Source organism: Phaethon aethereus (assembly GCF_964289735.1).
Source record: "Phaethon aethereus genome assembly, chromosome: 26".
NCBI classification, from domain to species: Eukaryota; Metazoa; Chordata; class Aves; order Phaethontiformes; family Phaethontidae; genus Phaethon; species Phaethon aethereus.
Genome location: NC_138602.1, coordinates 1,330,663 through 1,353,296, shown reverse-complemented (window position 1 = coordinate 1,353,296; position 22,634 = coordinate 1,330,663). Strand labels below are relative to the sequence as shown.

Here is a 22,634-nt window from a genome sequence, read left to right as displayed (position 1 = left end):
TCATATGAAGTGCCTTGGTAGAAGAAACTGTATAAAGCAGTTCAGTGTAATGATTTTCTTCTGAACTATTAAGCATAACTTGATTTTGCTTTTTTAAAATTCAGCTGTTCTTTCTTCAGTGTTTAGTATAATTCCCAGCCAGGAAAGAGCACTTTATTTTTGACTTTGTTGCTCCGGATTAACCAGTTTAAGTGCAAATAGTTTAAGGGCACACAAGCTGTAGTGGGAAATACTAATCCATTTAAAGCTTTCCAAATACAGGGTGATGCAAAATGAGCTGAATTCAGAAAATGCTGAACCAGGGGCTGCCACTCACTGCAAACAGTTAATTCTGGCATGGAGTGGCAATGTTCAGCTGTCAGCAGCCCCGTGTGTTTCCTTTGCACGTGCTTTACCTTATATCCCTGCACTGAAATTTAATTTCCCCCTGTTTTGGAAAGGGAGGAACAAGCATTGCAGCGGAGAGGTCCTTCTTTGAGAGATGGGTGCTTGTAAGTAGGTACCTGCTTCCCGCTGTGTTTCTGGCGGGTGGGATTGGTCACAGGGAATTTTTTTTGTTTATGGAATAATTTTGTAGATGGAGCCCATGTCTTATGGTCTCAGTAATGTACTAGTTCAGAGAGAAGGTCCATGTGGGCAGTGCGGTACTTTTCGCCCAGGATGGGTCGCTTTGTGAGAGAGTTTATTAGGGATGTGATTGAATTAACAGACTTACCGAGTTCCTAGAGAGCGACATGATTCAGTGTGAAGCGCTCATCCAGAATGCCCTTGTGGTGATGAATCTGAGCTCATCCCCAAACTCAGCCTTCAGCTCTGTCGCTGAATTTCTGGGAGATTGTCAGGCTCATTTCTGCTCAGAGCTTTGCCAGGGGTTGCACTGGAAAACTGAAAGCAAGATTGGCTGGAGAGCAGCTAGAGTTTTGAAAAATAAACTTCTGAAGTGTGTTTTGAATAAATGAACAGCCAAGGCAAATTCAAAGAAGATTTTAAAGTGGTTTCCCCCTCCCCAGGAGCAAGTCAGAGATGTTAGCTCAGAAGTAGCTTTAGCTGGAGAGGTGCTGTTACTTCCTCCTGGGTTTCTGGGTGTACAAGCGTGTGACCTGGGGATTTCACTGCAGCCGTTCTGCAGATCCGGCTGTGGATAAAACGGCAGAGAAACTTTTCCCTCCATGTGGAGTGGGGGTACCGTTGGCTTGGTGTTGGGCAGGTTTTGAGGACCTGCTCTGGCAGCAGGTTATATAAGGGCAGAAATGAGTCAGCTCCCAAGTTCTTACCCCCCCAACCCCCTGCATTTTAAGAATGCCATGAGAGGTGAGCATGTGAGCGGCCGGCAGCAGAAGGGTTCAAGGCTCTCGTGGCAGGTAGGGGCTGTCCTGAATCATGCCTAGTGCACAGCTCATGGAGCGAGCGCTTGGGTGGGAACTGTAATGCTGCTGTCCATTGGCTTCGTTGGTGGCTCTTCTGTTCAAAACAAGGTTTCTTTTAGTAGTTCAGCAGCTGACCACATGTTGTCCTCACCTGCCACCTGCAAGGACTTTCTGTTAACCCGAAAGGAGACTTTTCAGATGTCCTCACTGAGAGGAATCTTCAAGTCTATTCAATTTTGGAAGCTTGTTCTTTTGTTTTCCAGCTATCCAAAGAGGAAGGAAATGAAGACAAGACAGAAGATAATTTAACTACCTTGTTTCCTGGCCAAAAAAGAAGGATCTCTCATCTTGTCAAACAAGGAAATGTAAGTGCAGCTTTTAGAAGCAAAAGTTTAGATTCTTTAAAGTGAGGATTTTCTGTCCTGTTACGACACTGGGAAATTATTGCAGTTCAGGCAATTGCATGTGAGTTGTTTGTGCTGGAATCAGTCTATGTCAGATTTCTTTACTCCCCTTTGTGATTTCTGAAAAACATGGTTAGGCATCTGTTACAAATGGCAGCAAAACTCTCATAAACTTTCATAAAACCAAGGGTCAGCTGTGGAAGAGTAAGTGGATTCTGCACCTTGTAACTCATTGGGATAGACTGAGATGTTACTTTTTCTACAGTATAGCTTCCTTCAATCACTTAGACAAATATTAACTGGACACAAGGCCAGTCTGTGTCTGATGGTACTTTTCTTTGTCTTGTGGACCAAAAAGATAACTGTAGGAGTTTTGTAAGATGTCTAAAACCATAACCTGTTCTGAATCAGACAAGATATCAACGGTATCTTGTTTGATACTTTTCTTTCACAATTGTGAAAATACTTTATCGACAGAGGAGAAGAATAAATAAAAAAAGCCAAGGAAGACATTCTGATTTATTTATTTATTTATTTCTCCCTGGGATTTTAATTCATGTTTTCTCTGAGGTTTTAATATGTTTCCCTCCAGGTGCTGAGCACAGATTAGTCAGTTTTATGTTCCAGCAGGATAAGAGTGGAGACTTACGTGCTGATTTGAGCTGGGTAGTCCCAAATTAATTGTTTTTCCTTTTTTCTGCCTAGAAAAGGTTTCTTTGTTTTTAATAATTTGAAGCCCTGAGGTCAATACAATGCGTTTTATTTAACTACAAGTCTTCAACCAGTTCATGTGTTTTGATAAGGGCCCTTTCTTCCAAAGTGAAGAGATAAGAGACTGAAGCAAATGGGTTGGAAATTCATTAACTCAAATATTTATTGTAAATAGGTGCCTTTTAGACATGTACAAATCTTTAAATACATCTTCTTAATGTGACAGCTGATCCCAAAACGCTTTCCAAAGATGTGAGCCCCAGCACAGCCATTGCATGGGCAAACAGAGCCGATCTGGCGTGCTCAGTGGCAGCTGCCACGAGCACGCACCGGGACACGCGTTCCCTGAAGTTATCTCAGCTCGGTGCTGCTGCCAAGTCTGTTCAGGAGGTGCTGTAAGACCTGAACTGCTGCTTTTACATGCAGAGTTGAGACTCGTGCTTTGCCGTGTCCCTCCAAGTTGAATGTTTGCTCGGTCTTGCTTGTAATTTATAGCTCAAGGACTGAGCAAGCAGAAGGGGCGGGAGCTGAGTTCTAGTTTAGTTGCTGGGGGAAATGGTGGGCCAAAGGAATTGAAGGTGAGGCAGAAAATGAGTCTAATGTCCTGCTTGGAAGTCTGTAATTATAATTTAATGGCTGACTGCACTCAGTTTGGTATCCAGAAGCTGTTGTCGGCATCAGAGACCAGGAATGCAGGAGGTGCCAGCTTGCCCCCAATTTGCGGTGTGAGAAACGCCATGTTGCGCATGGGCTGTGTGAGCGCACCCTTCTCTGAAGAAATTTCAGGAGGGAAGGCCTGTTTCTCAAAGGTTATTAAGTAGTGTGGAGAAGTTTGTACTACTGCTGCTTCTCTTGTACTTCTGCTGCTAGAAATCTTCTCTCTTTGCTGACATCATTTCTGCAACCTAAATTTGGACATCAAAGAAAATGCATGTGTAACTTGTTTGTGCTAGTAACGGCTGAAGCAGTGAAATGCCTCCAGAAGTAGGCAGGGCCAGAGCCTGTTTAAAATTCAGAGCTCAGTTTGTATAATGCCCTAATCACATAAATACATATATATGATAGACTTTTAAGTAGTTACAGGAACTAGAGGCCTGAAAAAAGGCTCGTGAGAGAGATGGGGAGCGGCTGTAATGCAAGGGTAGGTGGCACTGGTTCTTCAGCATGGGAAAGACAGAGAGGGAGAGAGCTGTAATACTCAGCATCATGTAGGAAAGGGGAATGGAGAATAGTTGGTCTCTTTTTCGTTGCAATATAAACTAAAGAAGCATGCAGTAGACAGCACGGGGCTAGATTGATTTTCTAGTGCAAGCCTGTAGAGCTGAGAGTATTGACAGAGTCCAGAAGTGGGCTAGGGCACAGTGCCTATCATGCCATTAAACAAGGAGTTCAAATACCAGCTAGCAATTTAGGAACATGCCAGAGTGCTGAGAGGCCTTGCCAGAGGGCGAATCATTAGTATCATGGGTTTTGGTGGGTGACTGTAAATATTTTGTTCTGGAAGATGGTTGGGATCTTCTCCTTTCAAAAACCTGTGTTTGCTAACAGAGAGGGATTGAGGAAAAGAGACCTTTCTTGGGTGAATGGAAGCCAGAGGGTGGGGATTGAGCAGGCGAGTGTGCTGGCTCTACAACCTTTTTGTCTGTGCAGGCAGAGGTCCCGAGCAAACCTGTAATCCGGCCGTACCGTCCCCCCACTGCTCAGGAGGTCTGTTACCAGAGGATCCAGCTGGCTCAGCAGCAGGCGGCACAGCTGGCTGTGGCCGTTCAAAAGGCCTCTCTTTCTTTGCCAGGAGAAAAGAGGAGGATTGCCCACGTGCCAAATGTAGCTCTTTCCACGGCAGCCAAACAAAGTAAGCCAGCAGTGTTATTTGTGATTGCTGTCCTGTCCTCCCCCCTGTTAAAAGACTCTGCCTTCTGTTTAAATTTCTGCCGAGCAGATGTGAAACTATCAGGACATGTGTAGCATTGGCCATGACTTGAATCTTTGCCGATAGCGACCAGGGAATGTCTTTCCCCTGAAAAATTCCATCCTGTTCTGAAAAGCAACAGACTAGACGTAGAGCCCCATTCCCCCGTCTGTCCCACCCAGCCTCGCTCACTTCAGCCCGTTCTTTTTCTTACTTGGAACGTGTTTGCTCCTCGTTCGCTCTTTCATTCAAGCCTTCAGAGGCTGCACGAACAGGAGGGAAGTACTAATTAATGCTCATCGGTATCCCTTTGTAGTTGGAAGGACTCAGAGCTGACGTGATGGGCAGTTAGTGCATTGTAGCTGACAGGGTTACCTCTTTAAACTCTGCTGACTCAGTTACCCCAAAACAAATAGAACTGAGATGTGTTTCCTGGCAGAAGGTTCCTTCATCCTTGCCTGGAAGGTGGTAAAATTACCCAATTTGTATTGGGTACCTTTGGTGGCTTCCATTTGAAAAAATCACAGCTTGCAGCATGGGTCTTTTATAGTAAGTTCATTCTGGCAACTTGAAGCCCAGCAGTAGGATTTCTACCTGAACATCTTTTCTGTTTCTTGCAGGCCTTGTGGGTAGTAAGACGACTGTTGCTGGCAGGAGTGTCACACCTTCCAATGACTCTGAAGCACCCACCCTTTCTCTGAAGGCTTGCACCTTAGCTGGGATGGCTTCAAAGACTACCAGCACCATCGTGCCAAAAAGGATAGCACATGTTCCCTCCTTACAGGTAAGAGAAATCTGAAATTCTTCTGGTCATTCCCCATTGAGGAACCATGCTGTTCCAAACTTAGCACTCTCTGAAGAGCAGTGTTTTGATTAGGTTGATTAAATGGGTTTGTTTCTTCCTGTGGTTTTCCTCGATAGCGTTGTATAAAAAAATTAAACACTTGAAGGGTAGGAGCTTAAAAAGATAGAAATACTTAAGTGCTGCTTGAATATTGATTGGTCATCTTCAGTTTGAGTCTTCTGTTGTGCTGTCTGGCTAGGTGCATAGCTGTTTGTGTCAGGGACTTGGAGTCTCTCATGTTCAAAAGGCATGGCTGGATTAATGGCCTTCCCAGGCTTTGTGGGCCATACTGAGGAAGGTGGCTATGAATAACATCTCGCAGTGACCTATATAGTTAAAATGCGATCATTTAAACTTCATGCTGCTGTTAATATTTGGGGAAAAATTTTTTTTTTTTTTTCTCCTGGGATACCTGCCCAGCCTTTGGGTACTTCTGCTATGAGTTCCTTAGCAGAGGAGTCTCTCCTTTCCCCGTGAGCACTGGGGAATATGTTACTTGATAAGACAATTCAGAATAGAGCTCCTCACGTAGCAGCGTGTGGATGGCATAAGAAGCTGTTTGCTGGAGTGGATGGCAAGGAATGTGGTTAGTGCCAGGACTTGATTAAAGATACCTTTATTGATGATGCCTTGTGTCAAGATATATCATAACATACTCTGATTATTTCTGTAGAAGTGAAAAGTCATTTTCTTCCTTCCTCACCCCAAAACCCACCATAGTAACATATAACTTGAAGCTGATTAAAAATAAAAGAAACGACTAAAAGGGTAAAATACTGAACAGTGTTACAGGTGTGCTTGAGGGTATCATATTAGAAGTTGAGAAAATTATATATACGTAATGAAAAGGACCCAATCCCCTTGAACAGGGCATCAAAGTGGAAGTCTCATGAGGAAAACAAACACTCTTATTGAGACAGGACCAGTTGCTCCCCTTTGAACATGCTCATGTCTTCTGTAGAGCTGATTGTGTTACAGATTGCAGCAGATGGTTTAGTTTATGGATGTCCTTGGGTGGGATGGAGAAAGACTGCAAAACAATTGCGTGCTTTAGAGGTGAATGTACAGTTTCTTCTCAAAAAAAAAGAGGCAAATTGTGTGATTTGGAGGATAAACTGGTGTTAAATGGAAAACTGCAGTGGTAGGTTGTAACTTGGTCCAATGCCTGAAGAACATGTCATTCAATTTAAGGGGGAAATCCATCATGACTGGCATTAAAAAAAAAAAAAAAAAAAGGAAGAAAAAACCCAATGCAGTAAAGTCGCAGGAATCCCACAGAAAGCGTCATGATTTAGCTGGTGGCCAGCCTGGCAGGAGTGGGCCTCCCATTCTCTCTTCACAGCCAGAGTACCAACAAGAAAACTATGTCTGTCGTGCACTGCAACTGGTGTCACATTCATGTCTGCAGTTCAAAGCGTGGTGCTGGGTACCGTCCTAATCTTGAATCTCTTAATGTAAATGTCATCATTTTCATGGTCTGGAATGCTTGTATTTGTAAATGTAGTGTTGTGGCTAATGCCACCAGCAGTGCTTGGCTGCTGGATGAGTTGCATAATGAAATGTGGTTGGCTTTTGAAGTAGTTCAAATACTGAAGGTGGCACAAAAGCTTCAAGTGGCGTTTTTAGTACGAAAAATGATGCATGTTATGTTTAGCTTTGGACAGCTTTTCAGAAAGGAAGTCATGCCACTATTAATAACATAGCAGGAAATGTGAGAGTCTTAAAGCAGCATACTTCTTAAATCCTGAATAGCCTCTTTCTCTCTCTCTGTCTCATCTTTAGAGCGCCAGCTTACAGAGGCCTGTTATTCCCACAGAATTTGGTGCTAAAGTCCCAACAAACATTCGTCAAAGATATCTCAATCTCTTCATTGATGAGTGCCTGAAATTCTGCTCCTCCTCCCAGGAAGCATTTGACAAGGTCTGTGCTAGTGCTTGCTTCTTGTGAATAAAGTCTGCAGCAGAGAATAACGTGGTTGAGGCCTTCTAAAATTGCAGGAAGCTCAGAAAACTCTCATATCCGTATCTCCTCCTGTAGAGGAGACTGGCATTAAATCATTCCAGACTGGGCAACACAAAGTGTAGTTCCAGTGGGGGTTTCCAGAGGGAAGTCCCATCTTTTCCTGCATTTGGAAAGCATGTGCAATCTTTTTAATAATCCCCGAAGAGGCACTGAGGGGAGTGTGCATTATGGTGAAGCTGGACAAAAGGGCCTTTTGCTCTGGTACAGCAGAAAACACCTCCTGGAATCTAAGTGTTCAGCAGAGGTGAGTATTTGAGATAGATGTAATTGGTAAAACTTGCTGCTTACAAACTGTGAGGCTTGTAAGAAGCCTTCTAGCAGTAGGGAATAATATAGTAGGGTTTCCAAAAGCAGTTGAGAAAGTAATGTGTTTTATTGGAAAACTTAGGCCATTAATGTTCGTCGGGTAAATATGGGACGTTGTGTGGTGTGTTTTGTAACCAAAGCAGATGCCACGAGGATTTCTTTTGTGGGATTTCACCTTCACAGCTCTTTAGGGGGAATGTTCCTGTTGCATCCAAGGAGTGACCATTTGCCAAACTTCCTTTTCTTGCCAGTTAAGATCTTGCACTGCCATCGAAGTGGGGAAAACAGCCTTTCCCAGACAGTTTCAGAACTGCATTTTTAATCTGTCAGGGAAGGTTTCACATGAAAATGCTTCTTCCAGCACTTTGTTTAAAATACGACTTTTTTTTTCCCTCTTGCTCTCCTAAGCAGGCCCCAGAACCAGTATATATTTGTGCCATGTTCCACTATTACTCGATTCCTTGACAGGCAATTTTTTTTTTTTTTTGCTATCATACTTGGATTCGGTATTTTAAGAGCCAAACGTTTATTTTTCTCCAAAAGCAGTAGTCGAAAGAGAGTATGTAGTAATGAATTGCATTGTTTGCAGGCTCTGTCAGAAGAGAAGGTGGCTTATGAACGTAGCACCAGTCGCAACATCTACCTGAATGTGGCAGTGAACACCTTAAAGAAGCTCCGAAGCCTAGTGCCCAATTCCCCGTCCAGTATGAACAGTACGTACCACGTTTGTGGTTTAATAATCGGAGCCCTGCTTGGATTAGAAGTCATGGAGAGGACCTTGTTGAAAAGACAGACCCATTTCTCAGAAGCATTATGCTGAAAGGCAAACAACTCCAGTTAGCTTTTTATAGTCTGGCAAGCTTTAATGGGCCTTCAAGAGGCAAGTCCTGCAATGCTTTGTTGGCTGTCTGAACCTAAATGGAGAGAATGCCACATGGATTTTTTTTTTTTAGCACAAGTTCTTTAAAATGAAAAGCCCCACTAATGGAGTAACTTTCACATGATGCCTTCAAAGTGATAGACTCGTCCATCACCGCAGAAATCTGTTACACACATTAAGCTTCAAGAGAGAAACGAAGAGGGTTAAGACATTTCATTATTGGCTCTCGAGAGGGTACATTAAACAATCAATTTGTGCTGTTCTTGTGAATTTTTTTTTCTTGGTCTCTTCCCTTTTCTCCCCTCTGTCTTCATTACCTTCATGGCCATTAGTCAGAGCGGCTGAACTTGGGAGGCTGGCCTTTAGGAGAGGGCTGCCAGTTAATGATTAGTAAAAAGCACCTATCTGCCATTATCTGATGTGCTGAGCATATTCTAGAGCTCTGAAGCTCCTTTCTAAAGGAAGCTGAAAGATTCAGCGTGGGAGTCTGATCTGCAGGGACCTAACAACAAAGCTGCTCACTGTGGGTGGGTGATCCCACCCTGCAGCACATGACTGGGTCGAGTTGCTTCTGTGCTTAGTCCTCCCTTGCTTTTGGTCAGTAGGAAGGCTTGCTGTGCAGAGTAAGCAGGCAGAGCCACCAGAATTTCCAGAGGAACTGTAAAAATGTCCTTGCTGTCCTTAAAAAAGGTTGCTGTGGGCTGACAGTGCAAACAGAAAGCTCCCCATAGTGCTGGAATGAAAATGCTAGGCCACCACCTTACAGGTGCCAATTTCTGGAGCAGAGCAAGAATTCACGAGGATGCAGTCCTCCTTTTGCCAATGTGTAGTGGCCCAAACTCTAGGACTGAAGTCACTTACTCTTACTCAGCTGGGTACCTGATGTCTGTCCTGTTTCGCTTCTTCCCTCTTCTCGCTGCAGAGACAAGTAACAAGAAAGTGGTGTCCCATGAAGCTGTGCTGGGAGGGAAGCTTGCTGCTAAGACAAGCTTTACTCTAAACCGGTCAGGGAGCTTGAGAGCAGAGGATTTAACAGGTAAGACCCTGCTCCTGCGAGGCTGTAACCTGTAAATTATAGCTGGAGGTATAATGCTGTGACTGGGGAGAGCAGGATCTTGCTGATGCGTGAAGTGCTGTGATTTACCTGCGCGCCAGCGTTATGAGTTATTACCGAACTGCAGTACAGCGCTGCAGAGCCGCTAGGCGAATGGTACGGCACTCTGACCAGCACTGCCTTTGCTTCCCCGCTCTGGGCTGCCAGTTCACTGATGTAGTCCGTGAGGCTTTGATGTGGCATCAGTAACTGTTAAGAGCTGCCTCCTTGTGTTTTGGGTATTACTGACTTTCGGGCTTTTATTTCTGTCTGGAGTTTACTTTAACTTTCTTGCGCTGAAGCAGTACTTTATAATGTGCGTGTCAGATTAAAAGGCAAATTTACAAGTATCTCCATCTGTTCTGCAAGGCTCATTTTCACATTTACGAATGTCACAGTAAGGTCATATCGTAGCCAAAGGGTTGTGCCACAAGCACTATTCCTGTTGGCTCAAATCAGTTATGGGTATTTTGGTTGCCAAGAGATGTAGGCAAATTGTTGAGGAGATCAGAGAAGAGACAGGGAGGCCACGGAGCAGAAGGAATTGACATGGAGAAAGCTTAAAAGGATCTGTATAGCTCAGCTAAGCAACATCAAAGGGTATACAGCAATATTGGAAGGGTTTAACGTAGCAGCGAAAGAACAGATATTGAGCAGAGTGCAAGAAGTTATAATTATTCTGTGAAATGAAACGAGCAGCCTGAAATCAACAGCAGGAAGAAAGCTTCTGATAATGAATTTTTTAGCTAGCTGTGGGTGGCCTTTGAGGGGTATTCTTTGGGCTGAGTTACAAATTATCAGTTAAAGCATTTAAAGCATTAAAATGAGAAAAGTCTCACATTGATAGTGAAAAGGCCTGAAGATGGGCCCTTTGGAGGAATTCTGTTTCAGCTGTTTTCCAGACTTAATGCTGGTTGTTGAAGAGGTTAAAAATCAGCTTGTGCACCAGTGACCAGATTTCTAAAAGTACTGCCCCGACACCTATTTTCCTGTCAATCCTAAACAAAGGCAGTGGATGCAAGTTCAAAGTAGCAGGAGTCCTTGCCAGGAGGCTTGATAAAGCAAAAACCAGAAAGAGAAACAGCCCCTACTTCAGTGATCTGGCTTCAGCATTGTCTTTGTGTGCAGGAGCTGCCTTGTACCGGCGGCTAAAGGAGTATCTCATGACTGAGGAGCAGCTAAAGGAAAATGGTTACCCAATGCCTCACCCAGAGAAGCCCGGTCGCGCTGTCCTCTTCACTGCAGAGGAGAAGAAAACGATTGACTGTAAGCTCTCCTGGCTCTTTCGCTCTGCAAGGTTTGCTAGATACATTACAACTGCAGATGCCTGTCCTGCTTGCAACTGGTTTTTTTGCATAAAGATGTTCTTTGTCTCGGTGTGGAGCCATTTGCTCCTGTTGTGATGAGTCTCCTTGGCTGTGACCTCCGTCTCCACGGGCTAGCCGGTCACAGAGGAGAGGAGTGTGGCTGCAGAACTCTGCTGCCTTTCTAGAGGACGAGTTTCTTCAGCTTGTGTGTCACAAGATGGTTACTTTGGACACAAGGCTTCTAGTCTGTGGCGTGTGGGGCTGTGAGGCTGAGTGAGGCTTCTAATTGCTGCCAGAGGATATGAATTGGTCAGGTTGCCTCCCTGGACAAGCTGCCTTCGGCCACCCCCTGTGAGGGGACGTGTTTTGTACTTGCTCACTTAGTGCAGGTTTTGACTGCAAGTTCATTGCATTAACCTGGAGGCTGCCTGGTCCTGTTGCAAGGGAAGTGGCTGGAGAGAGGCTCCTGTTCAGCCTCTGGTGACACTCCCCTCTTCCAGGGAAAGGATTTTTTGTGTCTGTGTGTATGAACTGCTGTTACGGTGTGATATGGACCGAACCTGGGCCAGGCTGGTTTTGCAGTGGGTCATGCCTTGCTGGTTTGGATTGCACAGTTTTCTGCTTGATCTCCTGACAGCGCTGGGCCAAGTAGTTCCCAAAAGCCCTTTTTGCAGCTGGACAAAATGGTCCCCCGGGTTTTCTCGGGACAGGATGGGGTCATCCTCTGTCTGAATTTTCTGAATGCCTGTAGCAGGTTTTATGCTTTTCAAATGCTGATTAGAGCAGGCTGTGGTGCAGTGGGGATAAAACACATACTTAGGGTGTACTTTGAGGTGCCTTGCCACACTCCTCTGAGCATCTCTTTGGAAAGACCTTGCTAAAGTGTGTTAAGTGCTCATCCGTGTTAACACCTTGTGTCTACATTTGTCTTGTGGTTGCTGAAGCAACCTGTACGAAAGCTCTCTTGCATTAACAGCGTCAAGTATTTGTTAGAGCCCTTTTCTCCAGTTAACCAGCCAGCTCCTTTATATGATTCTGAGATCACGTTCCTGGTTCTGTTTCTGTAGTTTCCTGCAGATGTTGCAGGATCTTAGAATTTGCTCTTAGTTAACTAAAGCTATTGCTAGTCTGTTAATGCTGCGACCATGGTCAGTGGATAAAAATGGTCTAGACTGGTGTTATGCAGAGCTGGGAATGTGCTAGCGGCTTAAATGCTCACACTAGAACTCAGGGAATGGCATGGAGATTAGAAACATGACTGTCAACTCCTTTACTGTAGCTTTTTGCATCTCCCTTCTCTGAATTGTGGTAGTACAAGCAGAGATGAGAGGAGGAAGTCATCTGCAACTGCCCCTTTGATGGGCCAGACTGTGCTGTAAGCGTTGCTGGTTTTTGGTACTGGAGCATCCTTACAGAAAAGCTGTGCCCTGGAAAAACTTAAATGTCATTTGGAAGTGACAAGGCACAGATCCCCTGGAAACCAGGCTTCATTAGCTCTTGTATGCAAAGAATGACTTACTTATCCTGCTTCTGAAAATAACTGTGTTAGAGTACAATGTAATTTGCTGTGGATGAAGAAACAATGCAGCAAATACTGATAGGAACTGTGGTGAAGCTGACATTGTGCACCAAAACCCCTAGGGAGTCTTATGTCTGCCTCTGAGAAGTGTTTGAGGGGCAAATGCTACAGGACTACACTTTCAAAGGGATTGTTGTGTCTTTATGGGAGTTGGAAACAGCATTTGGAATCCTTCTTAACAGAAAAGAAACAGTTGTTTCACTGGTGTTTGGGGCTTGAGTGATTCTGATTTACTTGTGCTTTGGCCAAGTTTAACAGGTGAAGGATTTCTAGTGACTTGACTCTTGCTTCTCTCTTCTCTTAAAGCTTCCTGCAGGATCTGTTGTCGCTGTGGCACTGAGTACATGGTCTCAGCCTCTGGAAACTGCATTCGCAAAGAGGAGTGTGTCCATCACTGGGGGAGGCTACGCAAGCAAAGAGGTACCTCTTCAAAGAGGGCTCAGTCACATGCGAGCTGTGTTCTAGCTCCAAACCCAGAGTCCACCTCGAGTTTGAGTTGCTGTGGAAAATTTTGTGGCTTTTGGGACTTGGCATGCTCACAGGTTGTGACAATTCCTAGTTTTGTCACTGGGTGGCCCTGCTGCTGCTGAAATAGCCTGCAAAGATGAGTAGTGGTATGGTCCTGAAAATGTGGCACTGGGGCTGGAGTAGAGGTTGTTCATCTTCATTTTAAAAAAGTAAAAGAAGAAACAAACCTTCTGGTGCCTTTTGGAAGAATCAGTCTTTTTAGGAGCATCTTGGGAGCACTAGATGTCTGCCACTGCCCAGGAGTTTACTGGTCTTGGTTGAATTCATTTACAGCAAGACACTAACCTAGTTTGAGCTCTGCTGTGGTTTTCCACCAGGGCATCCAGGTGGCTTCTGGAGTTTGTCTGGCTGAGTATGAGAGACTTCAGCTTTTTAGATTGCTGTGTGCGAATCCACACTTATTTTTCTCCTTTGTTTGATGCGTTGTTGCTGTGTTCATCCAGGGTATGTCTGCATGTGAGAGCTAAAGTTTAGGTCTCTGTTAACAGGACTTTTCTTTGTCTCTTATCTCTGCCTTTTTCAGTGCCAGGTGGATGGGAAACTCATTACAGCTGCTGCTCAGGAGCTGTGGGTTCACCAGGCTGCCAGGTTGCTAAAGTAAGTTATTGAGCAACACCTTTTTATTCTCGATGACATTTGTCCTCTGCTTACAGTGGTTATGGCTGTGTAATCATTGCTTAAGTCTTCAGAGGAATGGTGGCTTCCCTTAACAGGGGAAAACAAGTACTTCTTAAATATCTTTTGGTATGCAAAGGTAGGAAAATTCAGTGTTTGGCAGGAAGGAGGAGACTTGGCTGTCTGGAGTGAGGTGGTTTCATTTGTTCTAAGCAAATGCCAGTGGATTAAGCTTCCCAGCAAAAGCTCACGTACAGACTTCTTTAGGGAAACACTGAAGAAGTAAGAAATAGGGGATTTCTTTACAAGGAGCGGTCTCGGGGCCTTGTCAAGAGTGTGCCAAAACCTTTTTCCCAATTTTCCTTTCCCAGGTGCCCATGCTAAGGTAACTTTCTGCTGTAGGCCAAATCTTTTCTTAGTTTTCTGTTTATGGCATGCCCTTTGTTGTATTAAGGGGAGGAACCTTCCCAAGGAGCCTGCTGTAACTCATAAATATTACTTCTCTTGAGGAGCAGGGAAGGTGTCCCAGCACTAGAAAGCAGAATGAAATCTGCTCAGGAATGGTGTTTTGGCCCTTTGATAGAGCTGAGCACTGTTTGGGATACCTTTGCACAGGTGCGCTTTTTTTTTTTTTTTTTTTGTTAGGCAACAGGAGAGTTGGTTTCCCAGCCTGGCATCACTGGTCTTCTCAAACCATTGACTGAAGGCAGTAATCTGTCTTTTTCCTCTCCCTCAGTTCTCTTGGGATTCTCCTTGGCACTTGTTTCAGTGACATTTTTATATCTGGCACCTGCCATGCAGGGAGCATGATGCAGAACCAAGTGAGAGGGAATCTAACCATCCTGGCCTGTATGAGCACTAGTGTGGCCAGCAGGAGCAGGGCAGGGATCGTGCCCCTGTACTCAGCACTGGTGAGGCCGCACCTCAAATCCTGTGTTCAGTGTTGGGCCCCTCACTACAAGAAGGACGTTGAGGTGCTGGAGTGTGTCCAGAGAAGGGCAATGAAGCTGGGGAGGGGTCTGGAGCACAAGTCTGATGAGGAGCGGCTGAGGGAACTGAGGGTGTTTAGCCTGGAGAAGAGGAGGCTGAGGGGACACCTCATTGCGCTCTGTAACTACGTGAAAGGGGGTTGTGGTGAGGTGGGTGTTGGTCTCTTCTCCTAAGTAATAGGATGAGAGGAAATGGCCTCAAGTGGCATGAGGGGATGTTTAGACTAGATATTAGGAAAAATTTCTTTCCTGAGAGAGTGGTCAAGCATTGGAACAGGCTGCCTAGGGAGGTGGTGGAGTCACCGTCACTGGAGGCGTTCAAAAAAACATGTAGACGTGGCACCTGGGGACATGGTTTGGTGGGCGTGGTGGTGTTGGATTGATGGCTGGACTTGATGATCTTAAAGGTCTTTTCCAACCTTAATGATTCTATGATTCTGTAAAAGGGTCATGTCCAGTGGAAGGGGCTCACAGAGCTTATCTGTTATAAGGCAGCATCTTGTCCCACTGTTTGAAAGACATCAAGCGATACAGGGCCAGCAAGGCTGGCTTTTATGTTCTAGAGAGGTGTGTGCCTTTCTTGTTCTGGCCAAAAGCTAGAGCTAGGAAGTCAGTTCTGGGGCAAAATTCAAGGCTTGTCAAAATAGGAAGAACTGTCTGGGCACCCTAAAAGCCTGCCCTGCACAGTCTGAAGCGTGGATGGGATCAAGCAGCTGCTACTTCTTCTATTTCTTTTTCATGTGAAATTAGGATCTCTTTTTAATCGCTGCTCCAAAAAACATCCAGCAGGGAAGCCGGGAGGAATTGATGGGGCTATAAAAACATGACTTCTCTGCATGTTTTTGTGTGGCTGTTGTAGACCATAAAACCTCATGGCCTTTTAAGAAACATGCAATCTCTAATAGCCTCTTACTCAATGAGGCATGCCACCAGTGCTCCAGGGCTCAGGCATCCTTTCGCATCTGCCTCCTAGTTGTTGTGCTGCTACAGATTGCTATGTTCTGGTTTTCTTGGGTTTTTCATCCAAATGAGTGGGTTTCGCAGCATCCTTTGGTAGATCTAAGGTTGGAGTCCAGAGCGGGCTCAGAGTGAGAGTATGCAATCAAGTATTGGAATGTTTGGGCTCCTGGGGAGCGCAGTATCTTTCAGCTTTGAAGGAGGGCATTGAAACCAGCAAGTATTTCTAATAAGAAACTGTTCTAAGTAACTAGATCTGTAGCTGGTTAGAAGATCATGTCTGTGTCTTTTCTCTCTGAATACTTTGAGATGTGCCTGTCTGGATTATGGTGCAGTTAGGCAGCGCGGCAGGAGATGGCAGGATGGAGCTGTGCTCATACCTACTGCTCCTCAGGAGCCGAGGCGTCAGGAGCTGCTGTTCTTTGTGATAACCTGAGTCTGCTTCTTTCTCTGGTCTGAAAAACAGAAGCAACTTTTCTGCCCTCCTGTCGGCAACGAAGAATTGGACAGCTGCAGAACATCAACTTGTGTAGAAAAACACCTTTTTCTTTTTTTTTTTTTTCCTTCACTGCCCAGTTATATCATGTTACAGAGGGAGGGAAGGGATCAAGCTGCAAGAGAGAGAAGTGTCTACTGTCTGTTGGCCTGGTAATCTGCTCTACCCATTTCTTTAGCAAAACAGTTAGATTTATGGGCATAGATGCAGAATGGACAATGTGGCCTCTTGCTCCTAGAAAGCAATGAACCATGCAGCCTTTGAGCAGTGCTGGCTTTGGATACAGCGGGTGATGGGACTCAGTGTTGGCCCAGCTGCCTCGTTAACTTCCAATGATGCAATTCTCTGTACTCTGGGCTGCACCTGCAGTAATAACCTGTGCAGGAAAATATTCAAATCCTTGCTTTGGTTATCCCTCTGCCTGCAGGTTTCAGCTTCAAGTGCCTCAGTTTCTCATCTCTCCAGCCTTTCTAAACCGAGACGAACAAGTACAGTTTGATCCCTTGTAGGGTGAGACCTGCAAGAAGCACGATGGAGGAGGCTGTACGCAGGCTGCTGTGATTGTGCGCACATACTTTAAGACTTAGGGACAGACAAAACTTAAACACAAAACCCCACTGAGGAATCGGGGAGAGACAGCGTCACCTCTGGGTGTGGTGCAGCAGTTTAATTTGACCTAAAACCATGTTAGTCAGCAAAAGGATGGTCACAAGCTCTGCCTTGCCCTCGATTTCATGTTCCTGCTTTCCCACTGGCTCAGTGGTGCAGGTAACCGGAGCAGTGCAGTCATCCAGTTTAAAACTCCCCCTCCAAAGAAGGCTTTCAGGCTGACCGAGTAGGGTGAGATCTGGGGCTGCAGAAGAGAGGAGGCTGGGAGCGCCTGTTGCAGCAGCGACTTAGCCTTGCATTGGCTTAAGCAGCTCGTGAAATCACTCCATGAGATTTCCTGCTAGCTTAGGGAGCTCTTCTGTGCTGGATCTTGTTGATCCTAGAGCTTTAGCTGGGGATAATTAAGAGTGGTTGGAAATTCTATTTGTTGTCTCAAGTACTGGTAGGCAGTAGCTCCTGTTTGTCTGTGAACTGTCTGGTTTTGTAATACAGTGGCTTTTATTTGTATGCACACATTGACATTTTTCTCATACTTCATTACACCTGATGCTAATGCTTGAACAGGGATGCCTGGGATTATAATCCTGCACTTGGGCATGTCTCGGCCATAAACCAAACCAGGAACCATCAGCTCTAGTTAGATCAGTGTGACCCTTTCTGAGTAATTCTACTCTGAATTGAAAGTTGAAATCTACTTGTCCCTGGATGTCTTGAGCTGTCAATATGATGCCACTAGCCCTGATCTGGCTTTGGAATTGGGGTTGCACATGGCTATGTTTGCTATTGCGGTGAACCTCTGAGACTGACTGGTAGGCAAAATTTATTCCTGATTAACTTTTAGAAATAATTAAAAATATATTTTTATTTAAATGGGAGATTCTGTTGAAGTGGACGCTTTGGATTCTTGTTCTCTCCATTAACAATTGTCCTTTTTTTTTTTTTTTTTTTTTCTCTTTAAGCAACATGTCCACGATGGGCGAAAGGAGAGCCTTGATGGCTTTGTGAAGACTTTTGAGAAGTTGCCTACAACTGACGGCTACCCTGGAATCTACGCGTTAGACTGTGAAATGGTGGGTCCCTAATGATAGGGGCAATGCACAAGCAGAATAAAGCTTTTTCAGAAAGGCCCAGGGTGCGATACAAGTGGCTGAAGGAAAGCTCTGTTTCCTTACCGTCATCTTTCCTTTCTGCTGTGGACTCTAAATCATATTAGTCTTGTACATTTATTTTAGCTCTTGTTAATTACTTTTGGCAATATGTGCTTCATTTGGGGACTACATGCACCCTTGAAAAGCTGTAGGTAGCTGGGCGATATTGAGCAGTGTTTGCTGACTGGCTGTGCCACACTAGATGTACCGCATTTGAGGAGCAGCAGCACTTTGGTCAATGGCTCCATTGATACTGTGCTGTGTTTGGCATGCGCTTGCCTTCACGTCTGCTCTGTTGCTTACAGTGCTACACTAAGCAAGGACTGGAGCTGACAAGAGTAACTGTGATCAACTCTGACCTGAAAGTGGTATACGACACCTTCGTCAAACCGGACACCAAGGTGGTGGACTATAACACCAGGTAAGGACAGTCTTCCTTGGGTCAGAGGTCTGTGCTTCAGAATCAGGAACCTGGGGGGGAATGGCTGGGAGCACGTTAACTCCATTGACCACCACTTCCTAATGGCTGAGATGCTTTGGGTCTTGAGGTGTTCCTTTAGTGAAGGAAGCCTTCCTTCCTGCTCTTGCTCTGCAGATTCTCAGGTGTGACAGAAGAAGACCTGGAGAACACTAGTATCACCCTGCGGGATGTCCAAGCCGTCCTACTGAACATGTTCAGTGCAGATACCATATTGATAGGGCACAGCTTGGAAAGCGACTTATTTGCACTAAAGGTAACTTGCATGTCTTGCATTTACATCTCCCTCTGGTTCTTTCCCACCCTAGTGTGTGTTACATGTCTCCTTTAAATTTAGGAGGTGTTTCTTTCCGAGAACCAGGAGGACACGGTAGATCTGTCTTGTCTCTGAGCCAGCAGGAAGCTGTCTGTGGTGGAAGAGCAAGGGTGTGGGTCATGTATGTCACTTGTGGCATCACCCCAGCTTTTAGTGACTGGTGCTGCCCAGGTTGACCTCTGCCACTGGAGATAATTCTCATGATTTCTCTTCTAATGTTAAGATGTCTGTTTTCTCTGAGTGAGGTTCTCTGCCTGGTTTGCTGTGATTTGTGGTGTTACTTTGATCAAGCTATTTTGACCTTTCATCTGTCTTGTTTCCTGGCTGACCTTCATCAGTCTAGCCTGCACATCTCAGCCATCTCTGTCCTGTGAGGGAGGGCTGTCCTCTCCCCTTGCACGCTGAACGTAGATCCCCGGGGACTTGTCCAGGCTCACCAAGGAAGTGTGTGGCAGGCAGGAGCTGAGTCTTTAGTCTACGCTCACAAGCCAGAACTTCCTCCAGCCATTCTTTATCATGCAGCTTCTTTGATGAAGCAGCTGTGGTTGCCAAATCACGGTGGTGGTTTGGAAGCAGGAGGTTTTAATGCCTGCAAAGCGCTTTACCTCTCCATGGCACCCTTTATCCCAGCCTCTCAGAGAGTTCATCATCATCATAAAAAAATTATTTACAGTTTTATCAGCACAAGATGACAGTGTTGGCCTCTTAGAGGCATGATTTTCTCTTAGCATCACAGACACTGCCAAGAGAACGAACCCGAGAGCAATATAGCAGAGCGTGACAGGCAGTGGCATGTCAAGTTGTAATGTCTGAAGGCTGTGGCAGTAAAGTCGACATCTCGCTAATGGCCATGGCAAGCTCCAAATGGTGATAGCATTTCAATTTTTATTTAAAGCTGTATTATCCTGTTTCCTCAGTCTTCCTGATCTACATAAGTAATTATCATTGTGCCTGGGTGGGTGCCAAACTTGACTGCAGTCTAGGAGAGATTATCTATAGTGTTGGCAGTTTTATACTCCAAAGAGTGTAGCAGGTTGTTTCTGTTAAACTGCAGCTGTTCTGAGCCATTTACGAAGCTGGACTATGAAACTATGAATGACAAAGTTACGGATTGTCACGCAGCATTAGCTGGTGCCTAGGAAGAGTCAAGGCAGATGAGGAGACTGGATTATCTGCGTCCTGTCTAAGTCATCCTGTGTCAAGACTTGCAGAGCTTTTGGTCAGACATACAGGTTTATCTCTTCGACTTTGCATTTTACTCCCGTACTCAAGATGTGGGACTGCCTTCATCCACATTGCTTTAGCTCTCACTGAACAGATGTTTTTGGCAACAGAGGATTAATCTTGTCTTAGCCTGAAAGTAAGAAATTAGTATTTTAAAAAAGCCAGCTTACACTATGTTTATGGACTCTGTCAGGTGTGGCCTTCTGGTCCTCCACAGGGCCCCTTGGTGCAGGGCAGGTAGCTTATGGACCTGTTCAGCATCCTCAGTTGCCCCCCAGTATGATGACACTTCATACCCAAAGGAGAGCAAACCTCTCGTCTCTCCTTTGTGCCCAGGTACTTTGACCCGTACCTGGGACTAGCCAGGGCCTCCCTCCCATGCTGTGTAGTTCCTTATGCCCAGAAGTACAAGATCTCTTTGTCCCATTTCATCCTTGCTAAGCTGGTGCTGGTTAATAACTTCCTGTTGACTCATTGCTGACAGACTGGAGGTTTTCAGGTTGGTTTGCACCTTGAAGGTTAGGGCTTTTCTGTAGAAACAGTGATGTACAATGGGTTAGGAACAGTTTTGACTTGCACATCCTTTCCACTACTGTCCGCATCTTGAGAAGCAGTTGAAAGGCTGCTACAAGCTTTGTGAGGTCAACTGGTTCCTCGGCTTAGTTTTTCATTGTGAAAGACACTCTCAGAGGTATACCGGCATCTCCAGGCCAGGATATTAAGGATTGACCTGTCCTGTTGTTTGAGTTATATGAACTGAATCAGCCCTGAATTTCTGCTGCTTTGAATGTGCAGTTAGGCAGGGCTTTCAGGGCAGGTATGTTGGCTGGCAGAGCATTGGGAAGCCTGTGTGCACGCACCCTTCAGAGGGAAGTAATTTTTAATTCAGCCAGAGCCTCTTGCAAGACTGGTTGGGTTGGAGCTTGGTGACAGCAAGGAAGAGAGGCTGACCGGAAGATTGCTTTAGCATGATTAATCCTAAGGAGTGTCCGTCCCTGTAGGAGAGGGAAAATAAGCATGTTTCTTTCCTGCTCCTTCCCCCCAGCTTATCCATGGCACAGTGGTGGATACTGCGATCGTCTTTCCCCACCGGCTGGGTTTGCCCTACAAACGGGCTCTCCGGACGCTGATGGCAGACTACCTCAAGCGCATCATCCAGGACAATGGTGAGACCAAGGAGGAGCTGAGAGTGAGGCTTTTGTGTCCCATCCCACCTGGATGTGGGCTCCTTGGACCTGTTTTCCTCTGCTCTCCCCAAGCCCCATCCTCTTGCTCCTAATCTTTTTTTTTCCTGCATAGTGTCTGGCAGTAGCTGTGAATGGGCCAGCATATGAAGTCTCTGCCGCAGACAGTTTCAGTTTGAACCTTGTTCTGAGGGCCAGCAGCACTTGCTTCTTCCCGCTCTGTGCTAAGTGGGGACCAGAGAAGTGGTGTGAGAGGCCAGAGGTAGCTCTGTCAAGGCAATGTCATGCCCTCCCTTCTCTCTCTGGCAAACTGAAGCATGTTGGAAGCATGGCATGTTCCTTTCTGCCTTCCTTGTAAACATACTGCAGGGGAAGTTGAGGCTCTGATCAGCTACTCCATAGCCTGAGGGCCTACAGACTAGCAGGACTTCAGCCCTTAATTTAAACAAGGGAACAGTGTCAGGCTGAAGTCCAGCAAAAAATGTGTTTAGCGGAAATTCTTCTACTTTGGTTATCTTTGGTTCACGGTGATCACAGATGCTGCTGTGGCAGAGGGCAGTGAGTGGCTGGGCCAGCAGTGTCAGGCAGAACCTAGTCTCAGGAAGCCTTCCTCAGTGCTTTGTGCTGCGAGCAGGCAGCCCCTGCGCAGCAGAGGGGCTGCCTGGGCCGAGGTGGTAACTGCCATCCTTGTCTTTCTGTCCCCAGTGGAAGGGCACGACTCCAGCGAGGATGCCAGAGCTTGCATGGAGCTGATGGTCTGGAAGATCAAAGAAGATGCTAAAGTGAAACGATGACACGTTGTCATCGATGAAACGCGCTTTCTCTCTCTCCTGTTCCTCCTCCACCTCTTTGAAGCAGTGCAATAAATGCTCAGAGTAACACTGTCCACCTGTACGCAGCAGCATGCTACCCCAGACTCCCCATGCACTTGCAGGTATCTATGGGACTTACGGACTGCTGCTGATGCAGCTGAACAGCACCAGCTCACTGCTTGCAGGTCCCTGTGTCCAGATAGTGGCTCTCAGATCCTCTTTACTCCACCTGAGGGATACTCTGTGGTACAATTGCCTTGTAGGCATGGCAAGGTGGTTTTGAGTAGCATAACCAGAGAGAACTTCTTGGTTCCTAGGAGAAGCTTTTAGAGATAGGTTGGATACGTGCAGAAGGATGTTTCTGGTTCAGTTAAAGGTAGATTTTTTTTTTTTCCAAATGTAATTTAAATTGCCTCTGTACTCCAAAGCTGGTAGATTCCCACGATGTTTGGAGATGGGGGGGGAAATGGAAGAAAGTTGGTCAGGAAGCTGTAAAGTGAGTGGATTGCATAGCTGGTGTGTGAATAGCAAGACAGGGGTGGTGAAAGCTGAGGACCAAGCCATCTAGGAGGAGATCCTAGTGCAGTCCCACTGTGCAGTAGAAAGCCAGAGCTTCAAGAGAGGGAGGCTGTCTCTGAGAGCATGTGGTGGGAGCAGCAGGTTGGAGAGGAATGAGATGGGGTCAGGGGAACTACGGCCTGCTGCGACCCAGGTGATCTCTCCAGTGAGGGCTGGCATCCTGGTTCTGCAATCATTGCAAAAGAGGGAAACCACAAGTGTCAGACCTTGCCCAGACCTCAGGGAGCTGTGTGAGTAGTCGTGAGGCAGGGGACGGCGGGGCTGGGACAAAATGGGC

At 45.8% G+C, this 22,634-nt stretch overlaps 1 protein-coding gene across 1 annotated transcript in view; it reads left to right on the top strand.

The window, feature by feature from the left end:
- Positions 1-21,760, top strand: part of REXO1 (RNA exonuclease 1 homolog) — a gene marked incomplete at its 3' end in the record, with an annotated part of 41,806 nt that extends 20,046 nt beyond the window's left edge. Inside the window, exons 3-16 of the mRNA XM_082011046.1 lie at positions 1,631-1,732; positions 4,133-4,334; positions 5,012-5,175; positions 7,018-7,155; positions 8,153-8,276; positions 9,366-9,479; positions 10,665-10,802; positions 12,729-12,842; positions 13,474-13,547; positions 17,576-17,686; positions 18,070-18,185; positions 18,360-18,498; positions 20,828-20,948; positions 21,672-21,760. Coding sequence (XP_081867172.1) covers positions 1,631-1,732; positions 4,133-4,334; positions 5,012-5,175; positions 7,018-7,155; positions 8,153-8,276; positions 9,366-9,479; positions 10,665-10,802; positions 12,729-12,842; positions 13,474-13,547; positions 17,576-17,686; positions 18,070-18,185; positions 18,360-18,498; positions 20,828-20,948; positions 21,672-21,760 — 1,746 coding nt within the window. The remainder of the gene's footprint in view (positions 1-1,630; positions 1,733-4,132; positions 4,335-5,011; positions 5,176-7,017; positions 7,156-8,152; positions 8,277-9,365; positions 9,480-10,664; positions 10,803-12,728; positions 12,843-13,473; positions 13,548-17,575; positions 17,687-18,069; positions 18,186-18,359; positions 18,499-20,827; positions 20,949-21,671) is intronic.
- Positions 21,761-22,634: the final 874 nt, after the last annotated feature.